The following is a 15,809-nucleotide window of genomic DNA, read 5'->3' on the forward strand; positions in this document are numbered from 1 at the left end:
CACTTTGGAGCCAACTTTATTGTACTTGTTGCTTCGCCACTGGACAGCAGCACGAGGGGCCTGCTGCGTGATATATACATATACACATATGTACACACAGACACCACAGCCCATGCCCACAGCACCTGTCGACACAACTGCACCTGTGAGGACAGTCCACAGCAGGGGTTTCAGAACCAAAATAACGGGAACTGGTCAGTCGTGGGCCACAGGGGCCACAGCTCGGCACTGGGAAAGAGTGGCACCAGGCGCTTGCCATGCTTCTCACCAGCTATCCACCAGAGTACACTGAGGTCAAGAGGATGGGCAGACCCACCACACCTCTGCCCACAGCACCTGGACCTTCGAGGGACAGCCTGCAGGGCCTCTGTGCTGGTGGACATGCCTCTGGCACAAGGTTCGTCTGGACTCAACAGGACCATGAGCTGGTAAAACCTGGGTGATGACATCTGAGAAGAGTCTTGACCGTTTTATGACTCAGGGCTTCCAGACTGGAGCTGCAGCCCAGTCCAGCAAGCAGCATGAAGACAGGCGAGCACTCTGGCTTCTCTCTTTAATGGGTCCCCACTGGACACTGGCTGAATTAACTGAACACCAGAGAACTACGAAGGCTCAACATGGAGCAACAATATCTAAAGCAGCTTAAAACAGAATGAAGCCAAAGGAAGACAAGACAAGACCACAGCCCTGGGCGGACACAGGAATCTCTACATCCCAGAGCTACCGTAGGTGGCCTGGACCCTGCAGGGCACCACTGCTATGGACGAGCTTCCAAGCACACTAACCCTAGCACTCCCCAGGCAATACACCATGCACCAGGAGCTGGGGATATGGGGGTCAGGCTGACCTCCAAGACTCACCAGCTGTGCTTATTGAAAGGGAAACAGAACCAGGGTGGCCACAGACCAACACAGTGCACCCTGCAGCAGCATCTGCCTTGAGCAGGTGAGGGATGCACTCTGACGGTGGCTTCAGAGCCCACGTCCTGTTCGTGGTGTTAGAAATCCTACATGATTCACTTACATTTCAGACCCCACAGGACACTGGGCCCAGTGGCTATTCCCACCCCAGCTGCCATCTAGGGAGCACCTTTCTCCTAAGAAGTGGCCACAGCTCACAGGGACATGAGAAAAGGACCACAGGGCTGCATGCCAGGAGGGCTGTCCCATAGACCCAGACCAGTCGTCACACTATGGCTTTCTACCTCTCCTCCATTCTGTGGCCCTGGGTCCGTTCTGGGGAAGCAATTCACTCCTAATGGTCCCAGGGAAAAGTGCAGAGGTTGAGCCCTTGCTGCTGCTGTGCTGCGACTGGCCCTTGGGCTGCCTGCTGGGCTGTCGATGGGCCCACTGGTGGTTCCCATCCTCCACGAGGGGTCTGAGCTAACAGCATTTCCAGCGTGACACCCTAGCATGTGGCCCTATTGCTCAGTATCTTCATGATCGTTCAATGAGCAAAATGGACACACACATCCCAGGGCCTGTTGCCTAGGCAGCGCCTTGCCCATGTCCACCTGCAGGAAGGTCAGCTGGGGGCCCTGGCATCACAGCAGCCTCACTGGACCTCGTTGGGTACCCTCAACCAGCACCAGAATTCCAAAGCCCTGCCTTCTGCAGTCCCCGGCAAGCAGGAGCCCAGAGCTGTAGGGAGTAGGGGCAGGGGGATTGGGAGCTCAGGGTGGTTTGTCTGGACCATGTGGTCACCATATGGGTTTTCTCACTCTTCATTTCTACTAGAAATTCAGAAGATGCTCAGCAGCAGGCTTCCGGAAGGTCCTGTAGGAACTCGGCCCATTGGACTCTGGTCCGGCACATCCAGGAAATTGTTGGGGGCACAGGGTGGCCTCAAAGCCTTGACATGTGTACTCACATTTCCTCACCACCCACAGGTCTGTGGTTCAGAGTTCCGTGTCCAGCACCAGCCACCCAGGCTGGCTGGCGAGCAGGGCATCCCACAGCCTCCCTAGGACCCAGCCCTCCTGAGGCCAGGAACATCCTGGCTCCAGCACCTTCCTCCAGGAACCCAGGGTTCCATTGCTGATTGAAGACGACAGGCAGAGGTGAGGGCAAGTGGGGTGGACGAAGCTCTGGCAAGCACAGGAGGAGGGTCCCAGGGCCTGGGAGCTCACTTGAGCCCTTCATCCTCCCACTTGGACTCAAACCCTGACTGAAACCACATGTGGTTCTTCAAAGTCCAAAATGACTAAGAAAACAGGTGGGCTCAAAGGGGTATGGAGAATGACCCAGGGAAGGGGAGAGATGACGGCCCCATCCAGCCGTCCAGCTCAGCCTGGGAAAGTGCAGGAACAGAGACGAAGGACCTCACACATCAGGAGGGGTGCCCTCCCAGGACAGGACCCTTAGGCCCCACAGCCAGGATGCCCGGGCAGACGCTGTGCAGAGAGCACACCTGCGGGGGTGCACACACTGTCCACAGCACACACCACTGGAGAACCTGCCGCAAGGCGGAACAAGGTGCAGAGGCTCTGCGCATACTGTGCCAACACAGCACCACAGACGGCCACGGTCCTGTGGTTCCAGAGGACCTGGCCCAGCTCGTTCCTGAAGGGCCAGATGAGCCAGGTCCATGACCCATGGCCAAGGTGGAGATGCGGCTCTGCTAGGCAGCATTGACCCCAGCCCCGTGAGTACAGGAGCAAGGCCCTTCCTGCCCAGTCCACCCTCACTGGACCAACCTGGCTGAAAGCCCTGAGGCAGCTCCACTGTCCAGCGAGCGTGGTCGAGCCGCACTGGGTCCACAACACAGACACTGAACACGACCATACATGCTACTAGAAAAGGAGAGCAGAAGACCGTAGCTACACTGCTTTAAATACTGCATGCTACGCACTTCAGGCATCGAGGGTCGACGGGCAGCGGGCGTGGAGGAGGGAGGCCCGACGCGGAGCCTCCCCATCTGGTGACTAGTTCATGGATCTAAGGTTGCGGTGCTGGGTGCTGATCCCTCCTGGAGTCACAGCAACTCCTGAACCTAGTTGAACCCGTCAGTGTGGTAGCTGGGGTGGGAGTCGGCCGTGAGCTGGGTGGTCTCTGTGGCGGACGCGGGCTGAATGACAATCGGCGTGTCTGTGGCCTCTGAAAAGCAAGCAGGCAGGCTCATCGAACGAGGGCAGTGGCCGGTGTGTGCCCAGCACAGGGTCCTGGCATCACAACACTCAGCTACGTGGATGGCGCTCAGGAGAGGTTGCTGGCTGACCGTCACCCAATACTCAGTGGCCCGGCCACCGCCAGCCCTCATCCTCCCGCCTGCCTGCCGCCCACCTCCTGCCCCTTGGAACTACGGCTACCGAGTGCACGGCGGGGACAGCTTTCTGCCCTGCTTTACCTCAGCGTCCACGTTTACACCTCAACAGTCCCAGCTGCCACCACACACACTCGCGGCACCGTGTCAGTGCCCTCCTGTTTGACGAGACAGTTGACAGGTTCAGGGCCAAGCTGGCGCCGCCCCACGCACACGCGCCCGGGGACAGGCACTCACCCCTCTCGTCCGACTGCAGCTGTGCCTCCAGGTCCTCTGGGGACACGTAGAAGGCCGTCTCCTCGCCCTCAGGGGCCTTGGGCTTGCACTTCCCGCAGCAGCAGTTGAAGCAGCAGCACAGGCAGCAGCAGCAGTAGCAGCAGGTAAGGAGGCCACAGAAGACGAAGAGGGCCTGGGGAGGAAAGGCAGGCATGCACTGCCTCCGGGGACCCCAGGCCACCAGCAAGGGCTCTCCTGAGGACAGGGCTGCAGGGGTGGGCCTCAAGCTAAGGAAGGGTCTTCAATGGGGACCCAGAGTGAGCTGGAGAGGGGAAGGCAGGAGGGACAGACACAGAGGAGCTGGAGAGGGTGACTGAGGACGGACTGGGAAAGCCAGGGAGGGCCTCCCATAGCCAAGAGCTACAGGAGAAGCCATACCCCTGATCTCATGTAAGTTGGCAAATCAGGAAAACAAGAAAGGTTAATAAAAATACAAGCAATGATCTAAGTCAAGGCTCTTTCACTGGACTTCAAGATGCCTTGCCTGACAACCGTGAGGGAAGGCGCACTTCCCACCGGTCCTCTCAGTAACTCAGGCCCTGCGGCCAGGGCTGGCCTACCCTGCCCCTCACCTTGGCCCACCAGCTGGAGAGCACGAAGTAGGTGTTGACGTTCTCCTCGCCGAACTGCTCGGCCACATAGAGCCCCAGCGAGCCGTACTTGTCATAGATGTTTCTTTTCGTGGCATCCGTCAGGATGGCATGTGCGTTGTTGATCTCCTTGAACTTATCTGCAGCCTCTGGGTTATCAGGGTTCTTGTCAGGGTGATATTTCAGGGCAAGCTTCCTGCAACAGAACCACTTCCTGGCTCTCTCTTGGCCTGGCATTTCGCATTTGGCCACTGGAGGGTCCAGGGGAAGGAATGCCCAGCCATCACCACCTGCCTTCCTGTCTTCCCGGGAATCTGGCTCCCCACAGGGGGGGGATCCAGAGGTAGACAGGACAGCAGTCCCAGACTCACTCCTCCCACACTTTCAGAAGCACCAACGGAACCCTCCTGCCCCCTGGTGTCCTCACTGGGCCACTGCACATGCCAATCAGACTGGAAGGGAGTGTGTCTAACCAAGGGCAGAATGCTGGGAGCACAGAGGCGGCCATGGAGGCAGGGATCAGTGAGGAGGCCTCTCTGGTCTAGGATGCCACCTGCCACAGCAGCCAAGCCAAGTGCTTGGAACAGCCAGAAGGCCAAGGCAGAAAACAGGTGCCACCCATGCTGCAAAGCCGGGCCTGCTCTGGGGAGTTTCAACAGGCCCACCTAACTCCAGAACTGCACAGCTGTGGCATCTACAAGTACTGCTTTTTTGGCTAGGAGAACATCGGCATGGCAGCTTTGGGCTGCAAAGAGCACATGATACTTGTGGAGAGGCAGCAGCACACCAGCCACCCACTGAGTCCGCCAGGAGAAGGGATGCGCCCCACTCCTGGAAGACCACCATGAGAGTAGGCGCAGGGTGTGTCCCGCGAGTGTGGGGGCCCACGCACAGCCTCTTACCGATAGGACTTTTTAATGTCATCTGAGGTCGCATTCTTGTCCAGCCCGAGAACATGGTACAGTGACTCTCCCGAGGTAGAAAGTGAGCGCTGCCTCTGGTCTGCCATGTTAGGTCACTGAGAAAGGGCAACAGCAAGGGTGCGCTGAGGGCTCCACCAACCAGCAACCCGACTGAAGTGGGTTGCGGCTTGAGGTCAGGCCCCAGCTCCAAGTTCTGTGAAGGAGCAATCCCACTGGCGGACAGGTGTCCACACTGTGTGTCAGGTGCTCACTGCCACCTCAGCCACCTCAGAACCAGAGATGTACACCGTGATCCCTGAACCACACAAAAATGCAAAATAAATAAAAAAATAAAATAAAAAGCATGGTGGTGCATGCCCATAACCCTGCTACCCAGGAGGCTGAGAAAGGAGATCCAGGAAAGCCATTCTCAGGGTCCTGGGTTCCCTTCCAGCACCCCCAGCTCCCCAAAAGCTGGAAAGTTTAAAGAAACATAAACTTCTTTAAAAAATTCACACGGCACGGATGCACACAGGAAACAAACAGAAAAGCAATGTCAACCTAAATGTACCAATAATGAGATTCAATGTCAGTGGACTAAAAGCTTAACACAGCAGCTTGGGAGGCAGAGGCAGGAGGATCCTGAGTTCAAAGCCAGCCTCAGCAAAAGTGAGGCACTAAGCAACTCAGTGAGACCCTGTGTCTAAATAAAATACAAAATAGAGCTGGGATGTGGCTCAGTGAGTTCAATCCATGGTACCGCGCCCCCCACCTCCCCCCCAAAAAAAAAAGCCTAACAGAACAGGGTGGTCAGAGTGCATGAAATGCAAGATGATCAGGATTTTAACACCCCTCTCAGAAACTGAAAGCTATTTTTATTTATTTATTTATTTATTTTTTGCAGTACTGGGGATTGACTCAGGGCCTTGTGATTGTGCGGCAAGCACTGGACCAGCTGAGCTATCTCCCCAGCCCAGCTATTTTTATTTTTTTATCGATTTGTTTTTGTAGTACTGGGGACTGAACTCTACTACTAAGCTACATTACACCCCAGTCCTTTCTTATTTTGAGACAGGGTCTTGCTAAGCTATTGGGGCTTGACTTGAAGTTGCCATCCTCCTGCCTCAGCCTCCCCAGTTCCTGGGATTACAGGTGTGCACATCACGCACAGTTGACAGATTTTTCAAATCAGGAGTAATGACTGGACAATTCCATCAGCTAACCCAACCAGAGGTCTGCGCAGCACCCTGCATGCTTTTTCCATGCACACTACACATCCACCCAGACGTACCACACTTGGCCTTGACACAAGTTTCAATTAGTTACACACAGTGTGACTCTTGACCTTTACAGAGTTAAGAAACCCAAGAATAAGACAGCAAAGAAAACCTGAAGTAGTTGCTGTTAAATAACACACTATAAAATAATATGGAATTCAAAGAAGAAATCACAGGAGACATTAGAAAGTCTTTGTTTTTTAAGTGCTGAACCCACATGCTAGGTTAGGGCTCCAAGGCTTAGCCCCGCCCCAGCCTCTAAGCACTGGCCTCGCCCTTAGTTCCTAGGTGGTCTGGCAGGTCACGTGCAGGTCCTTCAAGCACACCTAGACTCACACTGATGAGCCCAGGGCAGGCCTATGCCACGAGCCCTCGAGAGAAACAAGACAGCTGTGTGGGCAGCTCACAGATCCCCAGAGCACCAGGAGCTCTGAAGGTGACAAGGACGCAGACACACTCTGCGGCTCACTTGCAGGGACACACCTATGCATAGGACCCGACTGCCCCATGCATCCCCACAAGGCTGTTTGCACAGGCTGTATCCTTTATGTATCCTTCATAGTAAGGCAGTGCATGCAAACGTCTCCTTGAATTCTCTGAGCCACTCTCGAGTCCAATCCAGTGTGAGCAGCGACTGGTGGGACTCCTGCTTTGGTGCCAGCTGGTCAGAGTTGAGGAAGAGCAGCACCTACTCTTCCCATTTGTGCTCTTCCCACTTCTAGAACCCTTCTAGAACTCCCAATGCTGCAGTAAGAAAGGAAGTTTAAACAGCACGAAGCTCAGGAAGTAAGATACAACTGTGACTATGTGCAGAGCAGTCAGGACTGACAGGGAACCAGGCAGAGTCATGGGATAGGAGTTTAATGTTTATGACACAGTTGTGTTTTGAGAGCAGCAATTAGAGAATTTTATTAGATGTCATTTACAGCAGCACCCAAATCACATATTATTTAGGATTAACAAAAGATGTACAACACCTAGCCAGGCACAGTGGCACACACCTGCAATCCCAGCAACTCAGGAGGCTGAGGAGGAGGATCCAAGTTCAGGTCAGTCTGGGTAACTTAGCAAGACCCTGTCTCAAAATAAAAACTGGCTGGGGAGCAGGGGGAAGGTGGAGGGTGCAGCTAAGAGTACTGCCCTCTGGGTACAACCCCTGGAACCACTAAGTAAATAAGTATATATAAATACAAACCTACCATATTCACAGACAGGAGGCCTTGCTATTGCTAAGGCATCCTTCTCATCAAACACACTGGTCCTAACCCCAGCTTTGATCCCAGCAGGCTTCGTGTAGAAATTGATTAATTGATCTAAAAAGCATGTGGAAACGCAGCAGACCTAGATTCCCCCCAACAAGAGCAGGGCAGGACATGCCTGCACTGGTGAAGGGCAGGCGTGGTGGGTGAGCACAGACCTCCAGGAGAGATGAGGCAGCAGCCCAGCCTGCAACTGTGTGGAACACAGAGAATTCTAGCTCAATTCAGTTGCTAGCACAGAAACACAGGGTTCACGGTGCTGGAAATCAAACCCAGAGCCTCACATGTACAATGTTCTGTCACTGAGCTACATCTCCAGCAGAACTCCAGTTTTGTTTTTTATTAAATGTGGGAAAAAGATTTGAACTCTTCTAAAAAGATATACAGATGGCCCATAGGACTTGAAAAGATCACTAGTCATTTGGAAATGCAAAATCAAACCACAACCTGCTGACAGCCTTGCGTAACAATGGAGTAGGTCCTGAGCACTATGCACTCCAAGGGTGCACCCACACAGACCCACGTGGCAGAGCCCACCACTCCAAGGCGTGCACCCACACAGACCCACGTGGCAGAGTGTGGCAGAGCCCACCACTCCAGGGAGCGCACCCGCACAGACCCACGTGGCAGAGCCCACCACTCCAAGGGTCACCCGCACAGACCCACGTGGCAGAGCCCACCACTCCAAGGAGTGCACCCACACAGACCCACGTGGCAGAGCCCACCACTCCAAGGGTGCACCCGCACAGACCCACGTGGCAGAGCCCACCACTCCAGGGAGCGCACCCGCACAGACCCACGTGGCAGAGCCCACCACTCCAGGGAGCGCACCCGCACAGACCCACGTGGCAGAGCCCACCACTCCAGGGAGCGCACCCGCACAGACCCACGTGGCAGAGCCCACCACTCCAGGGAGCGCACCCGCACAGACCCACGTGGCAGAGCCCACCACTCCAGGGAGTGCACCCGCACAGACCCACGTGGCAGAGCCCAGCACTCCAAGGGTGCACCCGCACAGACCCACGTGGCAGAGTGTGGCAGAGCCCACCACTCCAAGGAGTGCACCCGCACAGACCCATGTGGCAGAGCCCACCACTCCAAGGAGTGCACCCACACAGACCCACGTGGCAGAGCCCAGCACTCCAGGGAGCGCACCCGCACAGACCCACGTGGCAGAGCCCAGCACTCCAGGGAGCGCACCCGCACAGACCCACGTGGCAGAGCCCACCACTCCAAGGGTGCACCCGCACAGACCCACGTGGCAGAGCCCACCACTCCAAGGGTGCACCTGCACAGACCCACGTGGCAGAGTGTGGCAGAGCCCACCACTCCAGGGAGCGCACCCGCACAGACCCACGTGGCAGAGCCCACCACTCCAGGGAGCGCACCCGCACAGACCCACGTGGCAGAGCCCACCACTCCAAGGAGTGCACCCACACAGACCCACGTGGCAGAGCCCACCACTCCAAGGGTGCACCCGCACAGACCCACGTGGCAGAGCCCACCACTCCAAGGGTGCACCCGCACAGACCCACGTGGCAGAGCCCACCACTCCAAGGGTGCACCCGCACAGACCCACGTGGCAGAGCCCACCACTCCAAGGGTGCACCCGCACAGACCCACGTGGCAGAGTGTGGCAGAGCCCACCACTCCAGGGAGCGCACCCGCACAGACCCACGTGGCAGAGCCCAGCACTCCAGGGAGCGCACCCGCACAGACCCACGTGGCAGAGCCCACCACTCCAAGGGTGCACCCGCACAGACCCACGTGGCAGAGCCCACCACTCCAAGGGTGCACCTGCACAGACCCACGTGGCAGAGTGTGGCAGAGCCCACCACTCCAGGGAGCGCACCCGCACAGACCCACGTGGCAGAGCCCACCACTCCAGGGAGCGCACCCGCACAGACCCACGTGGCAGAGCCCACCACTCCAAGGAGTGCACCCACACAGACCCACGTGGCAGAGCCCACCACTCCAAGGGTGCACCCGCACAGACCCACGTGGCAGAGCCCACCACTCCAAGGGTGCACCCGCACAGACCCACGTGGCAGAGCCCACCACTCCAAGGGTGCACCCGCACAGACCCACGTGGCAGAGCCCACCACTCCAAGGGTGCACCCGCACAGACCCACGTGGCAGAGTGTGGCAGAGCCCACCACTCCAGGGAGCGCACCCGCACAGACCCACGTGGCAGAGCCCAGCACTTGCTGGGGCCTCGCAGACAGTTCCTGGTGCCCAGGCCCTGTGCTGGACAGTGGGCAACACAACACGATGCCCGACAACTCGCGAACACAGGCGAGGCAGAAGAGCTGGCGCTGTCTGGTGCGCCAGGATGCAGCGAGCGGCACTAGAAGCAGCCAGGTGAGGCGAGGGAGGCTCAGGACAGCACCACCAAGACCAGACGCTGTGCTCAGCCGCGCTCAGCCCAGAGGCTTCTCTTCGAGGGTCGTTCCTCCTTTCTTTGTAACCTTAGGCTTTTGGATGGAACCTGCTGTCCTGCCCAGGCTGGCCTTGAACTCCAGAGGCTCCTGCTGACTCAGCCTCTGGAGTCGCCAGGATTGCACCAACTTAAGAATCCTTACACTCACCACACACACAAAACTTGTGATTCTCCTACCTGGTCTCCTGAAAAGCCAGGGTTACAGGTGTGTGTGGGTCACTATGCCCAGTTATTTTCTTTCTGTCCTGATTCTGTAAACACATTTTTCTGTTTTTATTGTTTTACAATATTTTACTTTTTAAACTTTTTTGTTTTGTTTTATCTTTTGGGAATCCTCCTGCCTCAGCCTCTCCAGTCACTGGAATCATAGGAATGCACTACCACAGCTAGATAAACTTTTTTTCTAAACTAAGATGTGAATCAGGTAGTAGTGCACACCTGTAATCCCAGTGATTAGGAAGGCTGAGGCAGGAGGATGGCAAGTTCAAAGCCAGCCTCAGTAACTTTGCGAGGCCCTAAGCAATTTAGTGAAATTTTGAAACTCTGTCTCAAAATAAGAAATAAAAGGGCCAGTGGTTAAGCACCCTGGGTTTAATCTCTAGCACCAAAAAAAAAAAAAAGCTCAAGGCCAGGCACACCCTGCCCACCTCCACATCGGGTCCCGCTGGAGGTCTTCAGGGCAGTGAGGTGGCAGGGCCACCTCCTGTGATGGCAGCACCCTTCTCCAGAATGCCTCCTGGGGACCAGACTGGCACTGCTGGTGCATCTGTTTCGCGTGACGGCACTCCCATCAGCGAGAGCCTCCTGGCGAGGGTCCGTGTTCTCAGAGCTAGCAGAGGTCTGCAGGGGCTTCTGCGGAGCCCTTTTCCGTGACCTTTCTTGGGGCTCTTCTTGCTGCGTGCAGTTCCCTTTCTCCTGCCTCTTCTTCAGCTGTGGCCCCTCGCTGGCTGCTTGCTCAGGAGAGGGCTTCAGAGGGTCCTTGGCGTAGTCTGTACCCCTCCAGGTTAAAGCTGGCTGCCGTCTCAAGCATAGCTTCGCTGAGGTTCTGTTTTTGGTGGTGGCCAGGGCCTTGCACATGAGGGACAAATGCTCTACCATGAGCTATATCCCAGCCCTAGCCCCGTTGATTTCCGCAACGTTCTCACCCTTGGCAGATCCTCTGAGGTCTAAGGAACCCCTGAGTGTCTCCAGCCAGATGCCATCCATACTGCTGGGTGGCATCGCCCTGTGCCCAGGCGAAGTCCTGATGCAGTCACAGACGTCACAGTCCTTCCTGAACTGCCAGTGTCTCCTTAGCTGCAATGGCCTGGGCAGAGCTCCTCCTCAAGTGGCAGGTCTACAAAGTTGCCTAACTCCTTGGTTCACTGACTGGGTCAAAGAGATGGCATTTGGAGGGAGAAACAGCTCTCTGGAATTGGGATGAAGATCACTATAAAAGGCGGATGTGAGACAGCATTACCAAGAATCAAGGAAATCTAGAAAGGTGCTATTATCCCAACAGCACCTCCCCCCTCACTGGCAGGGCAGCCAGGAGGCATCAGGGGAGAGGAGCTGGGCCTGCCTGACTTCGCTGCTCCTGGTACACAGGTGGCTGTTGCTCTTGTGTTGGACTTCACCATCCTGGGGACAGGACCCAGGGTGCTCTGCACTGAACTGCACACCCAGCCCTTCCTGTTTTCCACTGAGATGGGGTCGCACTTACACTGCCCTGGCTGGCCTTGAACTTGGGAGCCTTCTGCTCAGCCTCCTGAGGGGCAGGGATGACAGGCGTGCACTGCTGCACCTGGCTGCCATCCTAGCCTCTTCACCAGGACAGAGTAAAGACTTTTAAAACCTTAGAATCCATTTCCTTAGTTTCAATGAATTGCCAGTAACCATTTCCAAACTTCAGCTTTCTCTTTCTTAAGCAACAAAAATCCGTAAACTCACAGTGTCTGAGATTCTGAGACAACAGTATTAAAACGAGTTCAGGAGAGAAAGAGCTTCTAGAAAATCCCAGGCTGGACTCTCAGGGGTGAGAGGTGAGTGGACTGGCACCAGACTACCCAAGAACTGTGTGACTCAGGGTGGGAGGAAAAACACCATCATGGATATGTGTGAACCTCAAGTGACAGGAGGGCTGGGGACCATATCAAGAAGCTGTGCCTCCCAGCAGCAGGGGCAAGCAACACTGCCTGAACCAGACCCAGCATGGCCCTGGTTAGATCCCCAGTGCCACTACCAACAGCAATAAGTAAACGAATAAAAATGAGTCCACAAATAAAATCAGATCCTGGGGCAAGGAGAACATTCCTTGGGATGCAGGCTTCCTTGGGGTGAGGTAGCAATGATCTTATTACATCAAGGAAAAACAAAACCCATACTTTTATTTAGGACTGTGGACTTCTGGAAAGAAGTATCCAGTAACCAGGGTTCTAGGAAGAATTAGGGCCAGAGGTTAAAGACTTATTCTTTGTGGTACACCATCACTGGATTTTTAAATTATGTTCTTCTCTGTACTAGTATGTATTATGTTAACTTTTTTTGTTGTTTTTTTTGGTACCAGGGGTTGAACCCAGGGATACTTAACCGTTAGGTCACATTCCCAGTCCTTTTATTTATTTATTTTTTAGGGGTGCTGGGGATTGAACTCAGGGGCACTCAACCACTGAGCCACATTTCAGCCCTTTTTTGTATTTTATTTGGAGACAGGGTCTCATTGAGTTGCTTAGCACCTCACTAAGTTGCTGAGGCTGGCTTTGAACTCGTGATCCTCCTGCCTCAGCCTCTCAAGTCACTGGGATGACAGGAGTGGCCACACGTCTGGCTATTATATGAATTTTTAATAAATTTCTGTACCATATTTATACAAAAACTAAAGTTTTTATTGTAATAAAATGAGCACCAGACCTCTCCTGATGCCCTTTCCAGAGGCTGCTCTTCATGAGTCATTTCCACACACCCCACAAAGGTCTCCAGAGGGTTTTGAGGGGTTCAGCGACAGTAGCCAAACAGAACCGAGATGCCGCCCAAGAGAAACTCAGAGCCCAAGAGAAAGCTGCCCATCTAAGTGGCTGTCCTGGCTGCTGAGTAATCAAAGGGACCTGGGGAGGGAACATAATCAAACCCCAAATTTTCTCAAGAACCAGCAAATACCCTATCAAGGTCTCCTCCCCAAATCCACTCATATCACTCAGTTTCCCTGCCTCACCAAGTACAGGAGAAAGCTGCCTTCCCACGCTTTGTGAGGCCACCAGTGGCAGACAGTGTCTGGACAGCAGGAGGTCCACAGCACTGAGTCAGCACCAACGGTCCAGGCAGCCTTTTGGTGTGGCCACCGACTGCGGGGCAGGGCTGAGTGTGGGCAGAGGGCAGGCCGTGAACAGCAGTCTGCAGTGGAGACCCGCCTTAAACGGGTGAAAGAAAGGGCACAGCTATGCGCCAGCAGCACTTTACAGCCACCTGTGTCCTGCTCTGAAGGACAAGTGAGGGTTCTTGTGCGTGTGACTGGTGGGAAGTCGGGTCTTGCTGAGTTTGGGTCAGTTACTGACCTTTTTTTTTTTTTGCAGTACTGGGGACCCAACCGAGGACCCCATGCAAGCTAGACAGTGCTCTGCCACTGAACTATGTCCCTGACCCATGACAGCATTCTCAGTACTTGAAATTAACTTTGCACAAACACAAAGATGCAGGTATACAATGTGACCTAGGGAAAAATGTTTCAAGATGGTAAAATTAAGGCCTGGTGTGGTGGCACACAATTGTAATCCCAGTGGCTCAGGAGGCTGAAGCAGGAGGATCACGAGTTCAAAGCCAACCTCTGCAACTTAGTGAGGCACTAACAACTCGGCAAGACCCTGTTTCTAAATAAATCCAAAAAAGGGCTCGGGATGTGGTTCAGTGGTTAAATGCCCCTGAGTTCAATAGCTGGTACCAAAAATAAAAACAAAAAACAAAAAACAAAAAGAACAAACAGACAAACAAGGTGGTAAAATTAAATTAAAAAACAAAAACAAAAACAAATCCCAGCAGCACAGAAGAGGTTGGTACAGGCAGCAGCAGCCACTTCCCGAGCTCAAAAACTGTGGCATGTAGCCAGGAAGCGTCAAGAGTGCCCCTGCTCCCTCTTGCCCCAGCCCGTCCTCCTTCCTTCAGGGGAGCACTGCTTCGCTTCTGTCTGACGAGGCTGGAAACGTACCACACACCACGCAGGGAGTCCACACAGACTGTGAGAACAGCGCTGCTGCCAGGAGATGCAGCGGGCACTCAGTGAGGGCAGCAGGAGACGGGCACCGTGGGGGCACAAAACCAGGCAGACACAGGCCTGCCCGCACAGTTCCACACCCCTCTACTGCTCACCGCTCTGCCCTGCCCACCAAAGCACTGGACGCTGGGGGCAGAGGAAAGGTTCTGTGCTTCAAAGCCACAGCCCAGCACCTGACACCAGACCCTCACCTGAAGGGCTTTCCAACTGGAGAACTTAGGTGGCCACGATGTACGGAGCTGCTGTACCATATTTCCATACCAGAGACAGACGGTAAGACCTCTATTCTGCACATAATCTTCTCCAAGCAAAGGGAAGATGACCCCATGACTGACAGTCAGGTGTCACAGTACAGATAGGCAAGGGCCCCACCTGCCACTGCTAAGGACATGCCCTGAGCCCAGGCACTAGGTCCCACGCAGGAGGACACCTGAAATTAGCGTGGACACGCGCCCCAGGACAGTATCACGGGAACAGGCAGCAGAGGCACCTTGCTTCAAGGAACAGGCAAGGGAAGCACCTTGCTTCCAGATCATTCTGGCTGCAGTGTGGAGTGAGCAGAGGCGGCAGGGCTGAACTCCGCAGGCATTCTCACATTCAGGAAAAAACTCACAGTCACTCAACACAGGACACTGAAAAAAGTGACCCACTCTCAAGAGAAAAGATAACTGCCAACCTTGAGGTAATTTGGATGCTGTCAGGAGACGTTTAAAAAGAGGAAGTGGCCTGGGAGTGTGGTTCAGTGGTGGAGCACATGCCCAGCAATGAGCCCCGTGTCCATCCTCAGCACCACATTTATTTTACTTTTTCTACCACAGAGCTACATCCTCAGTCCTGCAAAAATGTTTTGTTTTTAGACAGGGTCTCACTAGGTTGCTAAGTCTGGCCTCAAACTTGCAATCCTCCTGCCTCAGTTTCCTGAACAGCTGGGATCGCAGGTGTGTGCCATGGTGTCTGGCAGAAGGAAGGAAGGAAGGAAGGAGGAAGGAAGGAAGGAAGGAAGGAAGGAAGGAAGGAAGGAAGGAAGGAAGGAAGGCATGGGGAGGGGAAGGAAAGGAAAGGAGAGGGAGGGAAGGAGGAAGGGAGAGGGAAGGAGGGAAGGAGGGAGGAAAGGAGAAAGGAAGGAGGAAGGAAGGAGGAAGAAAGGAAGGAAGGAAGGAAGGAAGGAAGGAGAAAGGGACAAACCAGAACACTATTTCCAGCAAAATCACCATCCCAAAACACACGTGAAGCAGACATTTTCAAATAAATAGAAGCAGGAGAATGCACGAAAAAAAATTACAAGAATGACGAAGAAAATCACCTGAGCTGCAGGGAATTGACACCTAGACTTCAGAAAGAATGGATACCACTGGGGATGGTCAGTGTTTTTTAGGTATAAGATCATTTATTTGTGTGTGTGTATTTCATTTAAAGACAGGGTCTCACTGAGTTGCTTGGGCCTCGATAAGTTGCTGAGGCTGGCTGTGGACTCTGGATCCTCCTGCCTCAGGCTCTAGGATTACAGGGTGCGCCTCTGTAGGTATAAGGCCATTTTTTCCTTTAAAAAAATCACATAGGA

At 54.4% G+C, this 15,809-nt stretch overlaps 1 protein-coding gene across 3 annotated transcripts in view; it reads right to left on the reverse strand.

Annotated features, from left to right (window-relative positions):
- Nucleotides 1-15,809, reverse strand: part of Dnajc5 (DnaJ heat shock protein family (Hsp40) member C5) — a 43,167-nt gene continuing 27,358 nt past the window's right edge. For 2 of the 3 annotated variants that reach the window (XM_047540213.1, XM_047540214.1), the window contains exons 2-5: nucleotides 5,030-5,145; nucleotides 4,110-4,323; nucleotides 3,499-3,670; nucleotides 1-3,095 (exon numbers count right to left, since the gene is read on the reverse strand). In XM_047540213.1, coding sequence (XP_047396169.1) covers nucleotides 2,992-3,095; nucleotides 3,499-3,670; nucleotides 4,110-4,323; nucleotides 5,030-5,136 — 597 coding nt within the window. In that variant the 5' untranslated portion in view covers nucleotides 5,137-5,145 and the 3' untranslated portion in view covers nucleotides 1-2,991. Of the gene's footprint in view, nucleotides 3,096-3,345; nucleotides 3,420-3,498; nucleotides 3,671-4,109; nucleotides 4,324-5,029; nucleotides 5,146-15,809 lie in introns of all 3 variants that reach the window. The other variant, XR_007107101.1, reaches the window with a different exon arrangement.

The sequence above is a fragment of the Sciurus carolinensis genome, chromosome 2, assembly GCF_902686445.1.
Source record: "Sciurus carolinensis chromosome 2, mSciCar1.2, whole genome shotgun sequence".
Lineage (NCBI taxonomy): Eukaryota > Metazoa > Chordata > Mammalia > Rodentia > Sciuridae > Sciurus > Sciurus carolinensis.